Genomic DNA, 24,876 nt, shown 5'->3' with positions numbered 1-24,876 from the left:
TAGTACCTGTTTTCACTACAAAAAAAAAGCCATTACTATACAAATGTAGCAAAGTAACATCACATGATGTTTTGGAAAGTGGGGGATCTTCTTCACTTTTCACCATTTTGATTTCATAAGGAATGTTCTACTTTCGGATAGCAGGGGATATCTGTAGAGTAGATATGGATGTAGCATATTTTTTTTATCCATTGTACTGTTGATAGTCGTTTGGATTGTTTCCAGTTCTTGGCTATTATGAACAATGCTGCTTGAACATTCTTATTGTTTCTTTGTTCACATGTGCATTATTTCTGTTGGGTGTGCACCATTCTGGATATGATTTGGATTTTTGTTTCAGTAAATATTTATTCTCTTTTCCCTCCCACTGTTGGCCAGTTTACTTCTCTAGTCCATTGTTACTGGCTGATAGAAAATTAGCAGACATGATATGAACAGGACTCTTAAGTGTGTTTGTACAATTTGATTTGGCTCTTGAGCTCAGATGATGCACATGAGAAGATCGTGTCTCATGTAGCCATTGCCCCTTCAGCCTGGGCCCTCAGACCAAACATATGTTGAGCAGATGTGAATCCACCTGCAGCCCAAATCCAGTTTAGATTTGCAGAACCTTAGACATCTGGAAGATTGGTGAGAATGAGAATTAATGCTGTTGTCATAAGCTACTGAGTTTGGGGTGATTTATTATGCAGCATTATTGTGGCAATAAAAGAGGTCTATGTTCAACTTTAATAGATAATGCCAAACTTTTTGCAAATTGGTTTTACCAAGTTACATTTCACAAGCAATGTATGAGAATTCTAGTTACGCTACATTTACTGCCAACACTCTCCTTTTCTTAATATTTTTACTGGGAAAGAGTGTGTTTTTCCAGGACCCATCAGCTCCAAGTCAAGTTGTTGTTTTCAATTTAGTGCAGGGCGCAGCTCATTGACCCACGTGGAAGTTGAACCGGCGACCTTGGTGTTATGAGTAGTGCACTCTAACCAACTGAGCCAACTGGCCACCCGATTGCCAACACTTCTCAATTTTAGCTACTCTGGAGGGTGTGTTATGGTTTGAATTTGCATTGCCTCCAACTTTGTTCTTTTTCAAATATGTTTTGGCCATGTTTTTATGAATTTCTGTATAAATTTTAGAATAAGCTTATTTTCTACCTAAAAAAACAAACAAAAAAAACAGATGTTATGATTTTTGTTCAATATATAGATCAATTTGAGGAGAAATGACATCGTCATATTCCATTTTCAAATTCATTAACATGATATATTTATTTAGGTCTTTTTAAAATTTCTCTGAGCAATATTTATAGTTTTCAGTGTACAGGTCTAGTACACATTTTGTTATATTTATCTCTTTATGTTTTTGATGGTACTTAAAAGTTCTACTTTACAATGGTTTGTTGCTAATATATAGAAATAAAATTGATTTTTCTATATTAACCTTCTACCCAAAACTTGCTGAACTCACTTACTAGATCGAATAACTCTGTGTGTGTGTGTGTGTGTGTGTGTGTGTGTGTATTCTTTAAGATTTTTCTAAGACAAAAGTGTTGACTGCAAATAAAAATACTTTTTTACACCTGAAACCTATGTAACTTTACAAACAATTGTCAGCCCAATAAACTTTAATAAAAAATAAATAAATAAAATTCAATTAAAAAATACTTTTTTCCCCAATCTGTATTTTTTCCTGTTTGCATTTTTTAAAGCCTCTAATTCAGTGATTAATATAACAGGTGAGAGCAAACATTTTTATCTTATCACTGATCTTAGGAGAAAAGCATTTAGTTTTTCACCATTAAGTATAATGTTAGCTTTGGCGTTCTGCATCCTTTTTTAGGTTGAGAAGCTTCCCTTTTATTTCTAGTTTTTGAGAGCTTTTATCATAAATAGGTGTTAAATTTTATCTGCATCTATTGAGAGGATTATATAGTTTTTCTTGTTTAGTCTACAAATATGGTGAATTATATTAAGTGATTTTCAAATGTTAAGCCAATCATGAGTTCCTGGGATAAGACCAATTTAATTAGGATGCATTAACATTCTTTCTTTCTTTGAAAGGTGAAACTGTTACTTGTTTATTTAAGGAGGAGGTAACGGTTCTTGTTGACAATCTTTTGTAGTATTATAGTTTTTTGGAAAGGAAAAGGATTTGCAGAATTTTTTAAATCCTTTTTTTATATTATTGGACATGAAGCACTGATATTTTGTTAAGGATCTTGGCATTTATGTTCATGAGGAATATTGGTCTATAGTTTACTTCTGTTGTAATGTCTTATTTTGGATATCAGGGTAACTCTAGCCTCACAGATGAGTTGGTAAGTATTCCCTCCTCTTTTAATTTTCAAAATACTTTGATTAAAATTGGTAAATATTTCTTCCAAAATTGCCGAATAGAATTAAGCAGTGAAATCATCAGGGCTGGCATTTTCTTTATAGGAGTGTTTTTAAGTACATATTTTATTTCTTTAATAGATACAGAGTTATTAAGAATATCTATTTAAAAGGAAGAGAGTTCTACCAATACTACTATCATATCAGGGTGACTGTGGGCATACCCAAAGCTGTACCTCCCTGAAGAGAAACAACAGAAGCTCAAAACTGTGTGTACGGGGAAATATATATCATAAAATAATCCAGCAAGTCACTAAATAAAGAAGCAAATAACAGTAATACACCTCTAAGTGGGGAGGGGAGGTAAGTACACAGAGTTGGGGCAATTTACTATCTAAAATGTCCAGCTTCCAACCAAAGATTATGAAGCTTGCAAAGAAACAGGAGAGTATGACCCACACACTGAGAAAAAAAAAAGCAAACAACAGAAACTCCTGTGAGAGTGACTAATGTTGGATTTAACAGAGAAAAACTTCAAAGTGGCCATTATAAATATGTTCAACAAACTAAAGGAAAGTGTGATAAAAGAATTAAAGGAAGGTATGACAACGTCACATCAAATGGAAAATATCAGTAAAGAGAAGGTATAAAAAAGATCTAAATGTAAAGTATGAAGTTGAAAAACACAATAGCTGAAAAAACACTAGAGGGGTTCAACAATAGATTTTATATTGAAGAAGGAAAAATTAACAAACTTGAAGATAGATGAATAGGGATTATGCAAGCCGAAGAACAGAGGAGGGAAAAGGAGTGAAGAAAGATGATCAGAGCCTTGGAGAAATGTGGGATAATACTGAGTACACAAACCTATGTGTAGTGGGAGTAAAAATAAATAGAAATAAAGGAGAAAAAAATATTCAAAGAAATAATGGCTGAACCCCTTTCCCCAAATTTGCCGAAAAACAATAATATACACATCCAGGAAGCTCAATAAACTCCAAGTGAGATAAATTCAAAGAGATTCACAGACACATGTTGTCTGAAAGTCAAAGGCAAGGGCAAATACTAAAAGTCAAAGACAAGGACAAAACCTTGAAAGTAGCAACAGAAAAATGACATTACTTATAAGAGAATCCCAATAATATCAGAAAAATGACTTCACTTACAAGAGAATCCAAATAATATTAAGAGCTGACCTCTCAGCAGAAACAAGAATCTAGAAAGCAGTGGGATGACATATTTAAAGTGCTCAAAGGAAAAAATCCTGTCAACCAAGGATCCTATATCCAGCAAATCTATCTTCAAAAAATGAAAATGAATAAGAGACTGTCCCAGGTAAACAAAAACTGAAAGAATTTATTACTCTCAGATCTGCCTTACAATAAATACTAAAGAAATTCTTCATGTTGAAACCAAGTGACCAAGATGGTAATCTGAATTCACATGAAAAACCAAAGGACACTGGTAAAGTTAACTATGTAATGATAAAAAACAGTATAAGTACATTTTCTCCCTTCTTATAACATAAAAAAAATTGTATGAAATAATATGTATATAATATAATATTGGGCTTAAAACATATGTATAATTTGCTAATAAAAGCACAAAGGAGAAAGGCTATATTTGGCTAAGGACAGGCTAACTAGTGGTAAAGTAATTATAACAATATGTTGTTATATTGGGTTTGTAACATTTAATAAATATAATATGTATAACAATACCACAAAAGGAAAGAAAAAGGAGAGGAGCTATAAAGATGTAGCATTTCTTCATATCACTGGAATAAACTGGTATAAATCTGAAGCTGATTCTGACAAGTTATCATGTACAAGTTCTGCTAATTAAGTTCGCAAACTCATCCTAGAAAAAGTGCTACATACCTCATTGCTGAATATCACTATGATCACCTTCAAAGTACTCCCCTTGGGAAGTTATGAACCGACATCAGTGCCTAGCCCACCCATCAAAGCAATTTTGGAACTCTTTTTCTGGAATGGCCATCAGAGCTGTCATTGCTCTGATTTGCGAATGTAATTGTTAGACCTTGTATATGGCAAACCCTAGAGCAACCACTAAAAAAAATAAGATTAAAGTTAAAAAATGAAAATGCTACAATAGGAAATATTCATTGAATGTAAATGGAAGTAAGGAAAGGAGGAATAGAAGACCAAATAAGATATGAGACATAGAGAAAACAAAAAATATAATAGCAGACATAAATCCAACTATATCAACAACATTAAATGTGAATGAATCAGCACAATGAATTTTAAAAAATTATCCAGCTATAAGCTGTCTGTGGGAGAAACACTTTAGAATCAAAGATACAAATATATTAACTGAGGGTTGCTAGATGGGGGGGGTGGGGATAAGGGGGAAGGTGAGGGGATTAGAAAACAGTCAGTAACCACAAGATGGCTACGGGGTTTTCAAAATTAATTTGGGGAATGTAATCAATAATGTTGTAAAGATTTTGTAGGGTATCCGATGGACACTTGTCCCATTTGGGAGACCACTTCAGGGATGATGTAGATGCCTGATCTCTGGACTGTACACCTGAAGCTGAAGTTGAACAATAATGAATGCCAACTATAATTTTATGTATATATATGTATATATATGTATATATATGTATGTATATACTTACAAGAAGGGAATACAGCATTAGGAATAGAGACAGTGGAAATGTAATGGCTCTGGGCGATGTCAGAGGGATAGTGGATGGGGGGAGGGGGGTTCACACAGTGTGAGGGATATAAATGATAAACGTCTAAGTATTACTTTGTCTTTTGCACCTGGAACTAATAAAAAAAAAGATATAAATATATCAAAAGTAAATGGATGGAAAAGAAATATCATGCAGACAGGATCCATAAGAAAATAGCTATACTAATATGAGACAAAATCAACTTCAAAACAAACAAAAAAAGATGTTACTGGAACTAAAGAGGGAAATTTTATCATAAAAGGGTTGATTCATAAGGAAGATAAAAACAATTGTACATAGAAATAACAGAACTGTAAAACATGGAAGCAAAAACTGCAGAAATGAAGGGAGAAATAGGTAATTGAACAGTAATAGTTGGAGACTTTAATATTCCACTTTCAGTAATGAATAAAATAACTAAATAAGAAATCACAAGTAAATATAAGACTGGAACAACACTATAAACCAATTGGAACTAACAGACCTCTGCAGAACAGAATACTCAACAATAGAATATACATTCTTCTCAAGTGCACATAAAACATTCTACAGAGTAGACTATATACTAGGTTATAAAACAAACCTCAGTATATTTAATGTAGTCTCTGCGTACAAGGCAATGCAATTAGCAATCAACAGCCAGAAAAAAATTAGGAAACTTACAAATATGTGGACATTAACACACTCCTAAGTAGCCAATGGCTCCAAGAATAAATCAAAAGAGGATTAAAAAACATACTTTGTGTTGAGTGAATATTAAGACACTACACACCAAAACCTAGTTAAAAAAATGCTTAGAGGGAAATTTATGCCTGTAAGTGCCTATATTAAGAAATAAATAAAATCTCCAATCAATAATTTAATACCACCTTGAGAAACTGATAAAACAAAAGCAAAGTAAACCTAAAACAAGCAGTAAAATAGAAATAATAAACATTAGCACAGAAATGAAGGAAATGGAGAACAGAATAACAATAGAAAAAAAACACCAATATCAAATGTAGTTCTTTGAAAATACTGACAAAATTGACAGACCTTTAGTGAGATTGACTAAGAAAAAAAGAAGACTCAAAATAACTAGAATCAGAAATGAAAGAGGGAACTGTATATGAACCTTACAAAAATAAATAGGGTTTTAAGGAAGTAGTAGGAGGTCTGACAATAAAGTTTGCAAACTTGTTGCAAAGATGTTGCTAACTTTTTTTGATATCAGAGGGATTATTCATTATGTATTGGTACCAAGTGGACAAACAGTTAACCAACTTTACTATTTGGAAGTGCTGAAAAGGCTGCATGAAAAAGTTAGAGTAAAATGACCCGAACTTTTCATCAACAATTCATGATTCTTGCCTCATGACAATGCACCAGCTCACATGGCACTGTGAGGGAGTTTTTAGCCAGTAAACAAATAACTGTATTGGAACACCCTCCCTACTCACCTGATCTGGCCACCAATGACTTTTTTCTTTACCCAATGATAAAGAAAATACTGAAAGGAAGACATTTTGATGACATTCAGGACATCAAGGGTAATACTACGACAGGTCTGATGGCCATTCCAGAAAAAGAGTTCCAAAGTTGCTTTGAAGGTTGGACTAGTTGCTGGTGTCAGTGCATAGCTTCCCAAGGGGAGTACTTCGAAGGTGACAGTAGTGATATTCAGCAATGAGGTATGTAGAGATATTCAGAGTAGAGATGTTCAGCAATGAGAACTTTTTCTAGGATGAGTTCGTGAACTTCATTGGCAGACCTCATATATGCAACTATACGCCAATAAATTACATAAATTGGGTGAAATAGATGGATACCTAGCAATATTAAAAAGCTACTGAAAACTGACTCTAGAAGAAATAAACAACCTGAATGGAACTCTAACAAGTGAAGAGATCCAATCAGTATTAAAAAAAAAAAAAAAAAAAAAAAAAACCCACAAAGAAAAGCCCAGACACAGAAGACCTCATTGTTGAATTCTACTAAACATTTAAAGAATTATTATGAATTATTCACAAACTTTTCCAAAAAATAAAAGGGAGGCAAACATTTCCCAACTCATTTTATAGGGCCAATATTATCCTGATACCAAACAAACCAACCAACCAACAAACAAACAAAAAAGAAAGAAAGACCAGACAAAACAAGAAAGACCTATATTTCTTATGAGTATGAATGCAAAAATTCTCAACAAAATATTAGCAAAATATCCAGCAACATGTAAAAAAATTTATAAACCATGAACAAGTGGGATTTATCCCAGAAATACAATGTTTAGTATAAAAAAAATCAACTAATGTAATAAATCATATCAATAGAACAAAAAAACAAAAGTCACATGGTTCTCTCAATAGACACAGAAAAAGTATTTGACAAAATCCAATACCAATTCCTGATTTAAAACAAACAAACAAACAAACAAAACCACTCAACAAAATAGGAATAGAAGGGATCTTCCTCACCTTGATAAAGGCGTCTATTAGAAAAACCTATTCTAACATCATATTTAAAGGTGAAAGTCTTTTTTTCTTTTTTAAACTAGACAGAGCAGAGTTTATTCAATCTAGGAAACAATGTAAGGAGTGTCAGTTTGGTAGTTTTGCTCAGTGGAATGTGCTAAAATTAGTTTTGGAAAAACCTGTTTATTTCATAAAGTATTTCAATGCAAATTATACCAGGGACAAAGTGAAATCTTTCATCAGTGCAGCCTAATTAATCATTTGTATAACTTAGCCAATATTATAAGGAACAAAGGAAAGTTAAAGATAGACAATAGAAAAAAAGTGATGTATTTAATTTCAAAAGTTCCCCATTCCAAGTGTAGATACCTTGCTATACTGATTTTTTCTTAAAAAAAAAAAAGAAAAAAAAAAGACAATAACTAAGTTTACTTCATGGTTTTCCCCTGAGATCATGCACAAGACAGGGGTATCTGCTCTCATTACTTCTATTTAGCAAGGTACTGGAGGTTCTAGCCAAGGCAAATAAGAAAGAAAAAGAAATAAAAGCATCTAGATTAAAAAGAAAGAAGTAATGTTATCTTTATTTTCAGCTGACATGATCTTGTATATAGAAAATCCTAAGAAATCTAGTTAAAACAAAACAAAACTATTAGATGTAATAAATGAATTCGGCAAGTTTGCAGGATACAAGATAAATATACAAAAATAAATTGTATTTGAATACATTTGCATGAAAAATTTGAAAATGCAACTAAGAAAATTCTACTCATGATAACATCCAAAAGAATAGAATACTTAGGAATAAATGTAGCAGATTCAAAACTTATACTCTGAACTACAAAACGTTATTGAGAGAAGTTAAAGAAATCTACATAAATGGGAAAACATCCCATTTTCATGGATCAGAAGACCTAGCATTGTCAAAATGGCGATATTCCCCAAATTGATCTACAGGTTACATGTAGTCTCTATAATATTCCCAGATGAAATTGTAGAAATTGAGAAGGTATTCTAAAATTCATATGAAATTGCAAGGGACCCAGAACAGTCAATAAACAATCCTGAAAAAGAACAACAAAGTAGGGAGACATACTTCTTGATTTAAAAACTTACTGCAAAGAAATGAAAATAAAGACACTGAAGAAAAAGGAATCTTTGTGTACCATTGGTGGGAATGTAAATTGATATGGCCGCTATGGAAAACAATATGAAGGTTCCTCAAAAAATTAAAAATAGAACTACCATATGATTCAGCAATTCCACTTTTGGGTATTTATCTGAAGGAAATGAAAATACTTAAACTTGACAAGATATGCATATGTGCACCCCTATGTTCTTTGCAGCATTATTTACAATAGTCAAGAAATGGAAGCAACCTAAGTGTCCACTGATGGATGAATGGATAAATGAATATGATACACATGCATACAACTGAATATTACTCAGACATAAAAAGAAGGAAATCTTCCCATTTGTGACAACATGGATCTTGAGGGCATTATACTAAGTGAAATAAGACAGACAGAGAAAGACAAATATATATGATCTCAATTATGTGGAATCTAAAAGCAAAACAAAGCAAAAAACTCATACAGAGAACCAACTGGTGATAGCCAGAGGTGGGTGTGTGGGCGAAGTGGACGAAGGTAGTCAAAATGCACAAACTTCTCGTTACAAAATAAATAAGTCATGGGGATGCAATGTACAGTATGGTAAGTATAGTTAATAGTACTCTATTGTATATTTGAAAGTTGCTAAGAAAGTAGATCTTAAAAGTTCTCATCATAAGAAAAAAAATGTAACTATGGGTGGTGATTGATGTTAACTAGACTTACAGTGGTGATCATTTAACAATATACTCGTATACAAATATCAAATCATGATGTTGTATACCTGAAACTAATGTGTCATATATCAATTATATCTCAAAAAATAAAAAAGATAATTGGAACATAATTTGCAATAAAAGGAGATTAATACAAAATAGATAAATGAATGTAATGAGTATTTTGGAAACAATTCTGTTTCAGTTTAGAAAAAAAATTAACTTAGATCCTATACATTGCAACAAATTCCTGATGGATTAAAGACTCAATAACAACAAAATGGAATAATATACATATTCTGATTCTTGCTGGGGAAATACATTCTGAATATTAAAGAAGGGAAATACTCTCAGAATATATTTCTGAAAATATAAAAACTTTAATAAGGTTTTCTGCAATTAATTCTTGAAATCAAGCAATAGAATGAAGAAAAAAATTATAACAGAATAAGCTAATAATAAGGAACATTTGTTTTGCAGTATTTTAGCAAATACCTGCATACATACATATATAAATACATTCATATACACATAAGTATATAAATCTGAATAAATATGTATGGTTTATAAATATCTATGGTATATACATGATCTATACCCAGATCTTGATAATACTTTATCAAGGAATAAATAGTGAAGAAAATACAAACAAAAAAGCACATGGCATTGCGATGGAGAAAACATCCTATGGCAAATACATTAATTCAAAAGTGTACTACATTTAGTAAAGAATGCAAGAAATTTGCAAAAAAAAAATAAAAAAAAAAATTCAAGAGCCTAATTTTAGTAGACAAGTGGCAAAAAGAGTACAAACACACATTGCTGATAGGCTTGACATTTCATTCCTAGGCCTGGGATTCTCAATTCCCAACATATTTGGATTCTGACAGATAGGGCTCAACCACTTCTCAATATAGTGCCCATTGTCCGGACTTGGAGATAAAGATTCCCGTCCTGGGGAAGCCTTGCCCAGGGTGACAGATCAAACCTTCTGCTCTCTGCTAGGCCGTATGTATTTCCAGACCCAACAATTCCTATTTTCACTTTCTAGGCCAAACTAATTTCTACATTTAGGCTCAGTTCAGATCAGCGTGGGTGAGAAATTGTGTGTGGAGACCGCAACGAACTTTGGCAAGGTCAAACCTTCTGAACCTTATTAGGGGCTTTACAAAATAAACAAAAATAAGCAAACAAAACTCCCTTATTCAATTGTCAACATGGAGTCATTCGGAAATAGGTTCTTCATTTCTGCCATGAGACTCGGGTAGCAGTTTTTTAAATCGTTTTGTTTTTCAAGGAATGTGAACAATTTGGAATTTATGATTTCCCTGGAAAGATGAAACAGATAGGGAGTATGCTAGCTTCAGTAGAAAGTTTGTCGTTAAAATTAAAGCATGGAAGAACTCTGGAGCTCTGCCAAGGGCGATCAGTGCAAAGGACGGTAGCGAGTTTTAGCAGCTGAACACTTTTGCACGTCTACACAGGGATACGTTGTGCACATGCAAACACATGGACACAGTTTGCACTTGGACACATGGACACGCTTTGCACATGGACATACGGGCACATTTTACACATGGACACATATTTTGCACAGGGACACGTTTTGTGCATGGCGGCAGTGACAGCAGAGTAGGACGCAGATGACCACGATGTGGCGCTGGCCCCGAGTCCCGGGAGGCGCGCCAGCTGGGCAGGGAAACTACAACTCCCGGCGCTCACGGCCACCTCCGCCGGACGCTCGGCCCCAAGGCAGATCAGCCCGCCCAGCCCGCAGCGCGGTCCACGGCCCTCCGCGCAGGGACGTGGAACCGGGGGCGCGTGGCAGCAAGCAGCATGGAGCCCCGGACCCCGGATGGCTACTTCCTGGGTGACGTCGGTACGTGCGGGGCGCCGTGGAGGCTCGGGTACAGGAATACGCGGCTGGGGGGCTGGCAAAAGAACCAGGACCGCCCGCGCAGGCTTTCGGGGACTGCAGAGGTGCATCCGATGACATTGGCTTTGAGACGCTTGAAGCACCCTCCTCTGAGTGTGTCGTCAGGGCGTTTTGGTGGGCCCAGATTGGAGGGTGATGTCCTTAAAGACGTGGGGTCCGGTGATCCCATGCATGCAGAGGTGGTTTCTATGTCTATTCCTTGTCCCCGGCCAGTGCGTTGCAGGACTGGTCATCATTGTGACGCGACAGTAGTGGGACTTCAGAATTGCAGAACCATCAGAATGCTGCGCACCTTGGGGAGGATGCGGTGTGTGTGTGTGGAGGTGTGTATGGGGGTGGGGTGGTAGTGCGTGGTCATTGTCAAGTTGGAGAAGAACCTAGGAAATGCCCATGCAGGACCGTTCATAGGGCAGCCCTGGCAAGAACCCAGGGTGGGAGCTGGAAGGTCTCTGAGACAAGGCGCCCTGTGAGAAGGCTGTGTGGCAGTGGTATTATTAGCATCCCACAGATACACCCAGGTTAGATAGAAGGAATCAGCTCCAGAAGGAGGATGTGCCCTTGTGACATTATGTCACACTGTAAAAAAATGCAATCTCAGTTCTTCACTGAATCTTATCATTGGGGCTACCCAAGGATGAAATGGATTAGAGGACAAAGGGATATTTCTTCGAGGAAGCAAACTTTCCTGACTATGAAGTAATACTGTGGTGAATAAAAGGAGCTTTGAAAAGACTGGAAAGAAAACAAAATTGGAAGTATGTTTATACTAGTGAAAACAGTATGCAAATAAAAGTGAGAAATCTTGAGGGGAAATTTAGCTTCAGAGGAATTGCAGTCATAGCAAGGCAAAGTTATTTTCATTGATTTTTCAAAAGAGCCACCTTCAACACCATCAAAGATATTTAATAAACATCTGGTTTTACTTGGCATTCTGCCCCAGGCAAACACAGGACTTCGACCCTGCCAGTGTGATATGTATTCGATTGGATCAATTAAGTAAGGAATGACTAGCGAGCTGTGGGAGCCTATTTAAACATATATTTTGATATTTTGATTCATGTAGAGCATTCAATAGCACAGCATAACTTCTGAGCATGTTTTCTGCATAGTTTAAGGACTGTGTCTTTAGAAGAAAAGCACATTCTAAACTAATGGATACACAGCTTCTGGGGTTCGTGGATATTTTTGACTTTGTTTTAATATATTTCTTCAAGGTTTGTCCTGCTGACATTTTATTCTCAACACCGATGAAGAACCTCAATGTGTTGAATCCAAAACAACACTGCTATCTCAGGAGTAGTAGAAGTAGAGGCCCATCACAAGGCTGTTGAAATAGTCTGATCTCAAATTCTGTGTGTGTGTGTGTGTGTGTGTGTGTGTGTGTGTGTGTGTGGTGTACTCCAACCAAAGCGTGTAGGTTTTCCATTTTTTATTATAACAGCTCAAACAGGTAAAGATTGCCGAGTCTCACAATATGGCCTTATCAAGCCAGTACAAAGAATTTAGGGCAAGTCACACCCCAAAGTGAATCCCATGTTTATACTGTGTTTCCCCCAAAATAAGACCTAGCCGGACAATCAGCTCTAATGTGTCTTTTGGAGCAAACGTTAATATAAGACTCTTATTTCACCATAATATAATACCAGGTCTTATATAAAATAGATTATGTAAGACCGGGTCTTATATTAATGTTTGCTCCAAAAGACGCATTAGAGCTAATTATCCGGCTAGGTCTTATTTTCAGGGAAACACAGTAACTTAGCAAAGGTAATACAGATCATTATTGACGTAAGGTACGTTTTTATTTGCAAAGTTGAAAGCGTGATCTCCATACTCAGCATTTGTTCTCAAGAGCTTCTGACTTGGTCGTAAGAGGCTGGCCAAAGATGAAAGGGTGTTTTAGGGACTTTGGGCTCTAAGCAAGGTGATCTGCTGCTGTTCTTCAGTTATACCTAGCCAACAACTCTAAACACAGTTCACTGCCATCTACAGTGTTCAGAAGGTGAGATGGAGAGAGAAAAAGAAGAGGCAGCTCCTGGGACCACGATAAGAGCCACAGAGCAGCCGGGCACATAACGTGCCAGGCACTAGCCATCAGCCCTGGGACAGCCCCTAGACAGGTCATCACTGTTGATAATGTAAGGCGAAACTGAGTTCACACAGCTGGAAAGAAGCAAAGCTGATGTTTAAACCCAGGTGGGGTTTTTAGTTTTTTTGGTTGCTGCTTGCTTTACGCTAAAAGGTGCATGCCCTTCCCATTCAATAGGTTAATCTCTAATCGATTTATAGGGTTACCTAGAGTGCTGGCCTAGTTTCATGACTGAATGGGTAAACAGTCTGCGGTAGGTTTCTCAGGAGACCTGGTGAGACAGGTTAGCTAGCATGTCGCGAGGTAGACAGGGAGGTCCCTGGTGGATTAAACAAAGACAGCCATATCCTGAAACTCCAGATTTTGAAATCACTTCTTCACTCCAGTACATAATGTAACAAGGCCTTGAGGTTAATCATAAAATTCCTTTTGGCCTGACAAATGGAGCAGATCTGATAGATAAGAGAGGGTTATTTTGCTAATTTCTTCAGAATGGGCAAGCAGAACAAACCTGGTAGACAAATTTCATTAGAAGGCGCCAGTTCCCTTCATCAAACAGCTCCCCTTCCCCAAACAGGCAAAGGAAGGTATAAAAGTAAGAGCTTTTGCCTCAGTCACTGGGCATCCCCATTCGGGACCCCGTCCCGCTGGGGAGCCCTGACTCTTTGCTTTCAATCAACTATCCTCTTTTTAAAACTCTTTGCCTCTCCTGGGTCGTGTTTCCATTGTTCGGTCTCACGAGACGCGATCCCAGCACTCACCCACTCACTCCAAAGTCCCCTACGTCATTTGGGAACCCACAGAGATATATTCCTCCTTTATTGGGAGTGCTTTACCACCTACCTGCCTTCTCCGCATGGTACCTTATCCCCTTTCTTGCTGTGAGAAATGTATTTGCCTCAGGGGTCCACAGTCAGGAGCAGGCCAGTGCCCCGGAACCTGTGTATAAGTTCATCCTTCTGCTGCGTCTGTAGAATATGACTTTTAAAAACTACAGTTGTATTGAAAGCATCTTGAGATATTTAGATAATCAGTGCCCTGGCTGAGAAGTAAACTTCCTCAAAATCTTCTCAAATTGTGTTTCCATTTCTGCCTTAGAGAAAGCTGGATTCTAGAACTCTTTAGAAATGTCCCTTTGTGGAGAAACCTCTGGGCACTGTGTTATACTGCTAATAAAAATGTCTGAAGGAAATCCATTTAGGACGATTTTAACACCAATTGGGATTCTACGGCAGTCGCTGTGGCTGGCAGTAGCTGCCATCGCCAGCAGTACAAAGGAGTTTTAAGGTTTTGGTTTACCTTTGCTGCCTTGGAGAATGGGGAGGGGTTAGGAGTTTCTTTAGCTGGGGGTTAAGGAACAGTAATAAGAGCAGGATGTCTTGGGCTAGACCATAAAGATCCTTCAGGAGGAGAGGGGAAAGGATAGCTGCTCTGGAAAGCTGGTTCCAGGACACAGTGGAAGGGAAAGGCAGTGTTTTCCTACAATAGAGAGAAAACACTGATTCGCAATCTTGGCCGCACACTGGAATAACCTGAGGATCTTTAAAAAAATGCTGGTGCTTGGGTCCCATCCCGAGAGATTCTGATTTAATTGGGGGTACAGCCTGGCTGCCACACATTTTAAAAGCACCTCAGGTAATTCTAACATGCAACCAAAGTTGAGAACCACTGAAGTAGAAAAAGTCTTGGCCCATCACATCCTGAAAAATTAACAAATCTGGAACAGGTCTATGGGAATGGGATGGGGGAAGGATGGAGGGAAGTGAGTAAACCCAAGCACTTAAGCACAAGAAGAAGGCAACTGAATGTCACAGCAAGGTGAGAGATTTAAGCTTCTTTGTTAACTATAGTCATCTTTGATGGAGACCCTGTGTGCCAAGCAGGAAAACGAAGAGTTTATCAACTAGTTCCATGCTCTGTAGAAGCTTGCTGTGGGAAGCTTCTACATTGGGACATTGCTGTCCCAAGGAGACATCCAGCCACCTTCTTGGGTTTTCTCCCCGAATTCTTTAAGCCAGGTGTTTTCAGCCCATATTTTGGGGTGAGTTGCTTCTGCGGATGGTTTATGATTCCTGTTTTCTCTACTAAGTCTGACTTATGAATATGGTAACCCTATTCCAAATTTAGAAGTGGAGTCTCACGTTGCCCTGTCTGTACTAATTTTACAATGGATTTGAGGCATAAAAGGGCAAAGTAATGAATTTGGAGTATAAAAGAGCAGTGTCTAAATTAAAAGGCAGGATAAAAATAATTTTCTTTATATGACTTGTGAAGTTGTTTTGTGAAACGCTGGCTGAGGAATTCCATGACCTTCTCCTTCTCCTTGCTTGTTGGATAGATGGCTTTGTTCCTCGGGCTGCTGGCAGGCCCCAGCTTGACTGCCTTCCTGGGACTCACCTTTGGAAAATATTATACATATTTTGGTTTTAAAAGATTTACTTTCCAAGTTGTATTGGTGAAGTAGAAACAGAGATAAGCACTAATATCAATCAAGAATTTAATCAGTGTGATCTGATAGAAAGAAGGGAGGAGGCAAATGTTTTCCATGTCCTATTCCTACCTCCCTAAAGATTTAAACAGCACCAAACTGTGGTCTGGAGCAGTGTACTGAAGCAAATGGATGAACAAGACCAGGTTGAAAAGTAGGTCCTTCAAGATGCAGAAATCACTTACCGCTATTTTAAGGAGCAGAATTTACAGAAGTGATAAGAGAATTTAATTCTCTGGATCTTCCTTCATGGCCAGTGTAGGTACGGATGGAGAATACTAATAGGCAAAAGCTGAGAAAACCCTTTTAAGTCTGTGCTCTGAAATCTGCCTTCTCTCAAGCATTTTAATAAACCTGCCATTTAAAGTGCCCTTTTATACCTGATGAGGCTACCAGATGTTCCAAGGTAGCGAGCTCACCTGTGGCATCATGGTTACAGTTGAATCAGTAAAATTTTAACACAAGCACAAACACATGCACCCTGCTGTGAGACGACAGAATTCTGTGTGGGTTGGGTAGTTTGGGATCTCATTCAAAGGTACTTACACTGAGTCAGATACCAAAAAAGGGTCTTTTTGTTAGGAGTTTCCCTCTGTGTGAGGTGAGTTTCGTTGCATGCTTTCAGAGGTTCAGAATGAGAGGGAAACTCTAAAGCTTATGTTACGTTCCATGTATGGAAGCCCTTGCAACTCCAGAAATGGTAGACTGCCTGGGCTTGGGGGCGGTCAGGGGTCAATGAATGCTGTCCACATTTGCAGTGATATGAAGAATCACTCAGAATCCATTGGGAAAAAGGACAGGAAGAAACAGTTCAAGAAGCAAACCTAAAAAAAAAAAAGAAGCAAACCTAGAGTTACCCATGCTTCTTGTATGTACACGAAAAAAACCACTGAAATCTATTCGATGTTTGTGTGAATTTGACTTTGATGGGCTAGAGAGGCAAAGCCAGAAATAATCATGGCTATTTCGGCTACAATATATAAAATATTTTGTAGGAATCAGAGCCAAGAATCCCAGAGGTGCTGAATGGCCCTAAATGGTTTTTGGTTTTGCATTGGCACAGAAAGTATGTCCCATGTTCAGATGGGCCATTTCCTAAATATAGAACACACACAAAAACAGACATGCAGAAGCCTGGGATGGTTTGAACAGCAGGGATTCCTATGCTGTGTGAGTTTAGGCAAGTCTTTTGCTTTATTTCAGTTTTCTAACATGGCTTAAATGAGGGATTATAAAGGATTTCTTATTCATATTTATAATATCTTATGGATATAAGAGCGTACATAGTTTAAAAAATTAAGTGAAGCCACAGGGCTTAGCATGAAACATTTCTGTCTTCTTCCAACCCTTCTAGCTGTTCATCTGGTTTACCTCCATTTGTCTAACCAAATCAGGCAGTGTGACTTTCTGACTTTCAAACTTTACTCTCCCTACAGACATCCTGCTATGAGAAGGAAGCCCTCGCCCACTCGGTGCTCCTCCACTCCCATATATGTCTCTCTGGTATCCTCTAACATAATTACATTTTTGTTGTTGTTGTTTAAATCAGCATTCAGCATTTATATTATTATGAAAGTGAATACTGCACCCCCTGGCCATGATAGGATTACATTTCTCCCTTCGCATAACTTTTTGCTTTTCTTGGTGGTAACGACTTATTTTTGTTTGCTTAGTTTTCTATACACACAATCACTACCTTATTCCCAGGCTGCCTCTCAGTCGGCTTAGGCACCTCAGGTACCCCACCCATTCCACCGTCTTTCTCGTCTCATGGATGATTTGGGGACACACCCCCAACAGCTTGCCCCTTCCTGCTCCATCCTCGAAGGGTGCTCGTGAGGCCGCTGCCCACCTGTCACTCTGGAGCCTCCCTTGACAAAATCCCAGGAATTCACATCACCTCTCTCCCACATTGAATCCTAGGTCCCGTATCTCCCTCTTCCTTGATTTAACTCCCTCATTTTGATGGGACACATCTTCCAGGAAGGCCCCCAGAAAGAGGGATGAGGAGGCAAGTTATGTGAGATCTTGCTTGTTGTCCCCAAATGCCTTGATTCCACACCTCATTGGCAGCCTGGCTGTGTTCGGAATTCTGGGCTGGAAATTCTTTTGCCACAGAATGTTGAAGGCGTGGCTCCTGTCCTCGAGTTTCCAGAACTGCTTTAAGAGGTCAGACGCCATTCTGAACCCTGATTCTTTGTGATTTGTTTTTTTCCTCTCTAGAAACTTCTAGGGGTTTTCCTTATCCTTGGTGTTCTGAAATTACATGACAGTGCGGCTTGGTGTGGCCCTTTTTATACATCACTCGGGCTACTCATAGGCCTCTCCTCATTTATAGGCTCATCCCCTTCAACTCAGAGACTTTTTAGTGTAATTTCTTTGAGAGTTCTCTTTTCTGTTTCTGGAAGCCCTGCTAATTGGATCTAAGACTTCCTGGATGGAAACTTTATTTTCATACTATTTTTTTGTGTACTTTCCATCTCCTTGTCTTTTTGTTTTACTCCCTAGATTATCTGAACTTCATTTTCCAATTCTTTTATTGGATTTGTTTTTAATTTTTGCTATCATATTTTTTGTTGCTGAAAGCTCTTTCTTATTCCTTGAGTTTTTCTTTAGAAAGTCCCGGGATAGTGTTTCAGTATTTCCTCTCCTCTCTTCTGAGGGATCGAGAATAGTTTTTTAGACGCTTTTACCTGCATTGACCTAGTTTCTTCAGAAGTTCTTATGTTCTGTTTGTTTTGATCTCTTTTCTTATAAACCTTGGCTGTGCATTTGTGTTTGTGAGAGAGGCACTGCAGAGAGGTTTGGGAGTCAGGCCAGATGCTTTGATTGCACGCAGGGAGTTAGGGCAGGGACCTGACTCTCAGTGGATTGGGGGCTCTCTGTAGACTCAGTGTCAGCATCTGTAGCTTTTCCCTACCCACCGCCCCCCACCCCCATGGGTAGAGAGATATTTACAGCCTAAAGCTTATCCTAAAATTGTGCTTCAAAGAGGACTTGTAAACAAACAAACCAAAGAAGCCTATTTAGGGCAAATGAAGGTACTCAAAGAAATCGCAGGTAGTGAGTTACAAACTCTTACTGAGGTACTTTTCTGGGCAAAGCATTGTACATCATTTTTTTGTTTTCTCCTTCAAACAGCCCTGTGAAATGTGATCTCCAATGATAAGAAAACTGAGACTCAGATGATTTCAAATGAAAAACTCCCCAAAGTCCCTCGGCTGAGACAGAGGATGACTGCTCAGTGGTTCGGATGCAAAGCCCCCACCCTCTGTGCTCTGTGGTTACGGAAGGGGGGAGAGGAGGTGAGAGCAGGAGATGAGCAGATCTGATGGTGTTTGGGGAGACCGGTCTGCAGAGAAGGACTGCATTAAGAAGCTGCCTCCTCCTCCCTCTTCTTTTTCTGGCTCTTTCACTTCTTAGTAGTAATCTATTTTCACTTCTCTTTCGTTTTCACTTATTCTCTTTCACTTTCTTTTTTTCTTCTCTTACCAAGTTTTGACTGTTTTGTCTCTAGGAAGGTACCCTTTTCTATTTATTTTTTACCTAATTTAGCATATCTTAAAACCACACTGAATGCCATTTGTCCTCATGTTTACCGATACACAATACTTGGGTTATTATTCATAATTAAAACATTGAAAAAGACCTTGCTAAAAAATCTCTTACAAAGCAATAGATTATGTGTGATGTCAGAGGGGTAGTAGATTGGGGGGGTATCACTTTGTGAGGGGCATAGATAATAAATGTCTAACTAGTACATTGTTTTGTATACCTGAAACTAATTTAAAAAAAATGAAGGTTAAAAAAAAAAAGCAGTGCAACACTCAGCCCCAGTTCTCAAGTAAGTTTCTACATATAAAAAGAAAGATTTGTTTTCCCTTGAGAAGCAAGGTGACTGCTACTTTCTGGTACTAAAACTGTAACTCAGACTGCACTAGTCACAAGTACTGGTCCTGATAAACACCGTTTATTAAGTACCCACTTTGTGCCAGGCTCTTTCACATATATGGTGTCTTTGGACCTTAGAGTGTCCTGCAAAGTAGGATTTGTCATCCTTAGGTGCTGGTCTGTTTGTCCTTATGGGTTTATGACCTGCTTCTTTTTTGATTCCTTTACCGTGAGAGGGATGGGCATATGTTGCCGTACTTTTCTGGAAGTGTTGATTGTTAAGGATTTCTAAGGTCCTTGCAGCTCTTAAATTCATTGTTAGCTTTTACACACATATCCTTGTCCTTCTGGGACCTTGGGGGCTGTGTCTGTCACTCAGGACCCCTGTCTTTCTCCTGAGAGCTGAGGGTTGGCCCAGAGAGCAGGCCTCAGAAAACCATCTCCCCTGTAGCTTCAGAGCCCGTCCCGACCACTACATCCCTCAGGAATGGCCTCCCCTCCCTTCCATCTTGCTCTGCATTTATGGATGGGGTATGGCAGAAGGTCGCCATGTTAAGAATGTTTGCTGGAATATTTGGGGGAAAGGCTTATGCCAGAGACTGAAGATTATCTTCAATTCACAGCTGTGCCAGAGAAAGGCCTTCCTGCAATGAGGACCCCAGGCTGCCCTTAATGACATTCTTGGAACAAAATTCCCAGCCCAAGCAACATGCAAGGGTGCTGGGTGGATGTTGACCCCAATTCATTGCCAGTGTGCTGGATTAGCTTTGTTGTAAAGGTGTTCTCTGCAGTGTTTGGAAAACACTCTTTGTTAGAGCATGGCTGCTGCCCGTGGGGAGGCCGGCCCAGCTGGGGGAAGAAAGGTCTGGAGCAGGGCCAGGGTCACGGTCAGGGCCAGCTCAGTCAGAATGGTCTGGGTTCCTGTCTCGGGAGACTGTGATAGGGCCGCTGAGCACCCTCCTCTGATGTGGGCAGGGACCCATTAGGCCGTATACATTGCAGGCTGTCTGGGGGGTAGGGGGTGGGAGGCCTTGGAGGCCCCTTTGTTTGGAGGCTCTTTGTTTGACTCAATGAGCTTCCGGTCTCTGTGACGACTAAGTGGATGCTGGTAAAGTGGCTTTCTGGAGGAAAAAGAATTAAAAAGGAACAAAAACAAGATCCTGATTTGCTGCTCCTGCTGGTGTAAATACTCACACCATGGCTGATTTTTGAGTCCCCAGTGGCTTCTGGCTGGCGGGATTCCTGGATATTTAACAGCGGGCTGTGGTGAGCTGGTGGAAGCTGGTGGGAATGCAGGCTCCATCCTGTGTCAGGGGGCCCAGGAACTGTGCAGGTAAAGCGGGCCTAGGCTCAGTGCAGGGGCCTCACACAGGAGCCAGTTACTGGAAGTGGGGTCCAAGGTGGAGCTTATTATGGAACAAGGACAGATAGTGAAGCTGGAACCCAAGATCCCAGCAGGGCGGGCAGAAGTGGTCGTGAGGGTAATGATCCTCTCATAGTCATAGCATCTGTCATTCACTGAGCACTTACGATTGGCTGGGCACTGTGTAAAATAGCGTCCATTCAGTTTTCACAGCCACCCTGCGGGCTAGGCAAAAATATCTCCATTTTATAAGCGAGAAAACTGAGGCTTTGAGAGGGTAACCTGCCCAAGGCCACAGAGCTCATGGTAAGGGACAGGCAGACATTGGGTGATTCCTGAGGCTCTTCGGTCACTGCATACTGTCCCATTCAGGGCAGGTGGATGCAGAAACACTTGAAGTACTCAACTAGGGCTTCTCAATTCCTGAAGGATGGGCTTGGGCCTGGGGCCCTCAGATGTGAGGTGCCGGGAGCCCCAGCTAAGGCAAAGAAGGTGCTGCAGCTGGGAGCTAGAAAGGTGCACATGGGGTACACAGGCTGAATCAATTAGGTCATACTGTGGGGCAGAAAAGTGGCACGTGTTCTCAAGTGCCTGTCATTCCTCCTTGGGTGACTGACTGACTGTCATCCGGCAGTAGATGTGTAGAGGACGTTGGTGAAACTTCTAGTTTTCAAGAGGAAGGTCTTTATTTAACCCTTCACGAGCTTGGGCTTGCCAGCAGCTGGTCAACACGAGGCATGACTCAAGTGTCATCATGACCTCAAATCCAAGCACAGGCAAGAGGTGAGCTGGGATGCAGCTCTCAGTCTGGGGCATAAGTGCTCAGATGCTCTTCCAGGACTGCGGCCTTGCTCTTGTTACAACAGACTATTTAATTGGTACCCTGGCACCTGGCTCAGTGTCATGGGCTGAGCAGGCGTGTAAGGGGCTGGGAGGTAGTTGTGCTTTGGCAGTGGGAGGGCAGATCCAGCTGTGGGGTAAGAAGTTGTCTGGCAAGTAAAACCTGCTTCTGCAGAGTATTCATTCATCCCATACCTGTGTATCAGGTGCTGTGCTGGAACCAGAGGGTTTTATCCCTTGTCCTATCCTAAAAATGCTCAAGGAAGGATGGGAGAGGAGTGCAAATGAGGTGTAGGTGTGCACAGCTATCTGTACAGAGATGGAGTAAAGACAGGAGAGGCAGACATTCGACTGGGTGAGGAGGAATTTACTCACTCAGGCAGAGGATGAGAAATGGGGAGCTGGGGGGCTTCGTTTCAGTTGGGGACAACAAGTATAAAGGCACAGGGCCTGGACCACTTGACCCTGTGTGAGCTATGTGAAGCTCAGTATATTGGAGACACTGTGTGTGTGGGGGTAGGGGGGGGGAGGGAGGGCGCGAGGGTGCCAATGGGAGGGATATAGAAGGGGGAAGACAGGGAAAAGGTCTGGAACTCCATCCTGGAAGGCTTACGTACCTGGCTTGCGAAGGAGTGTGGATTTTATCCTGAAGAAAGGGCCAATTGAAGGGTCCTTAGCAGGCCCCACATGACCTACACAAGATTTAGCTGCATTAGGCAGGGGCCAAGGGAGGAGGCCAGGGGAGGGATGGGAAGACTGGAGGCGGGTGTGAAGCAGGGGAAGGGGGTGGCGGAAGGAGGAGCTAGGAAACCAGTTAGTGTCAGGGCTGGGATTTAGGGGAATGCTCCTCCTACAGGAAACTTGCCAGAATAGGAAGGTCTCAGGTTTCCAGGGTGGCCCCTCTCCTAGGGGGATGGGGTGTCATGTCAGAACTGGGGTCCAAGCACAGGGCTGGAAATAGAGCCCGAGGTCCGGCCTGGCAGGGGGGTAACTAATGTGTATCTCCCCTGCTTTCTTCACTGACTATAAGAGGATGTATCGTTTTGTTTTAAGGTAAATAACTCCTCACCTTTTCTCTGAGGGAAAGCTGGGCTACCCTCTAAGGGCCAGGGCATTCTCAAAGCTCTGTGGGGCACCATGCAGCCCCCATGTCCTTTATGTAGGGGTGGTTCTCCCCTCTCCTTGCTTCTCAGCCCTTCCTGGAGTCCCCAGAGGCTACTGAGGCCACCATCTCACCCTCTGCCCCTCCCCTCCCACTGTAACTGTCTCCTGTTGATGACAGCCTGCGGTTGGTACCAGCTGCAGGTGACAACATCTCCATTCCCAGGGCTTCCTCCATCTTTTTGTCATGTTTTTCTTAAAATGGTTTTAACATTTTTAATTGTGGTAAAAAGAAAAGCCACATAGAAATGGTTAAGATGGTAAATTTTAAGTTTACAGTTCAGGAGTGTTAACTATATGCACATTGTTGTGCAACAGATATTCAAAACTTTGTCTTCTTGCAACACTGAAGTTCTGCACCTGGTAAACTCCTCCGTTCACCCCCCACCCCCAGCCCCTGGCAAAATCCATTCTACTTTCTGTCACTATGAATTTGATAACTCATGTAAGTGGAATCATATAAGTATTTGTCTCTCTGCGACAAGCTTATTTCACTTGGCGTAATGTCCTTAAGTTTCATTCATGTGACAGAATTTCCCTCTTTTTTAAGGCTGAATAATATTCTTTTATATGGATAAACCTCATTTCTTTATCCAGTCATTCATCCACGGACACTTGGGTGCTTCCACCTCTTGGCCATTGTGAACATGCTGCAGTGAACATGGGGGTACATGCATCTTTCAACACACTGCTTTCGATTCCTTTGGATATATACCTAGAAGTGGGATTCCTGGATCATATGGTAATTCTCTTTAATTTTTTGAGGAGCCAGAATACTCTTTTCCATAGTGGCTGCACCATCTTACATTCCCACCAACAATGCACAAGGGTTCCGATTTTTCCACATCCTCGCCAACATTTATTTTCTGTTTTTTTTATAGTAGCGTCCTTGTGGGATAGCTCATTGTGGTTTTGATTTGCATTTCTCTGATGATTAGCGATGCTGAACATCTTTTCATATGCTTGTTGGCCATCTGTATGTCTTCTTTGGAGAAATACCTATTTAAGTCCTTTGCCCATTTGTAAATTGGATTATTTGTGTTGTTGAGCTGCAGGAGTTCTTTATATCTTCTGGATATTAACCCCTTCAGATACACGATTTGAAAATATTTTCTCCCGTTCTGTAGGTTGCCTTTCCATCTGTTGATCGTGCTCTTTGATGTGCACAAGTTTCTTTTCTTTGTTATCACACCTGCTGCTTCTGCTCTCTGCCCTCCATGGCTGCCGCTGGTTACCAGTAAGTCATTTCCTTTATACACATAGACTGGTCATAAAAAAAGAAAATTAGCTTTTCTTTTAAAAATTTGATGTCCAGACTTTATAAATTTTTTTTTTAGCGATTCCCTCAATTCATTCATTTGCTTATTCTTAAACAAGTGGGTGGATATGAGCATCTGTGTTGAGCCATATTCTGTGCCTGACGTTGGGAATACACAGCCAAACAAGCCTTGCTTGTCACAAACACAAACACACTGTAGCTTGCCTCCTCCATGATGCTTTCCTGACTGTCCCTGGACACGTGGGTGGTCTTGCTTCTAAGTTCTCATAACTTGAAATATTCCTCTAGTACCAAAGTCATCATGCTGTTTTGAATTATTTGCACATCCTCTGTGACCAGGAACTGCTTTTTTGTCATATCTTATTCGTCCCTCTACCCTGCAGTGGAAGATGCCACATCTCTCTAGGTAGCTGCTGCATGTGGGAGCCATGCCAGGCTGCCTGCCACTCAGCCGCAGGCACCCCCAGTGCCCAGCATTCCTGAGCTGTACTTTCTTCTTGCTGCAAGT

The 24,876-nt window shown here is 40.0% G+C and overlaps 1 protein-coding gene across 4 annotated transcripts in view; it reads left to right on the top strand.

Moving 5' to 3' along the window:
* The first annotated feature begins 10,994 nt into the window (after positions 1-10,994).
* The window catches only part of ASB13 (ankyrin repeat and SOCS box containing 13), a 31,819-nt gene continuing 17,937 nt past the window's right edge, over positions 10,995-24,876 (top strand). Inside the window, exons 1-3 of one of the 4 annotated variants that reach the window (XM_074325040.2) lie at positions 11,060-11,200; positions 23,687-23,831; positions 24,217-24,326. Coding sequence is in view for 2 of the 4 variants with exons in the window: in XM_074325038.2 (XP_074181139.2) it covers positions 19,088-19,139 (52 nt within the window). In the remaining 2 variants the exon portion in view is untranslated. Of the gene's footprint in view, positions 11,201-18,975; positions 19,140-23,686; positions 23,832-24,216; positions 24,327-24,876 lie in introns of all 4 variants that reach the window. The other 3 variants (XM_074325038.2, XM_074325039.2, XM_019738269.3) reach the window with 3 other exon arrangements.

Source organism: Rhinolophus sinicus, chromosome 1 (assembly GCF_057876585.1).
Source record: "Rhinolophus sinicus isolate RSI-liver-muscle chromosome 1, RSI-T2T, whole genome shotgun sequence".
Classification (NCBI taxonomy): Eukaryota; Metazoa; Chordata; class Mammalia; order Chiroptera; family Rhinolophidae; genus Rhinolophus; species Rhinolophus sinicus.
Note: the sequence above shows the minus strand (reverse complement) of the source record. Positions and strands in the feature narration are given on the sequence as shown.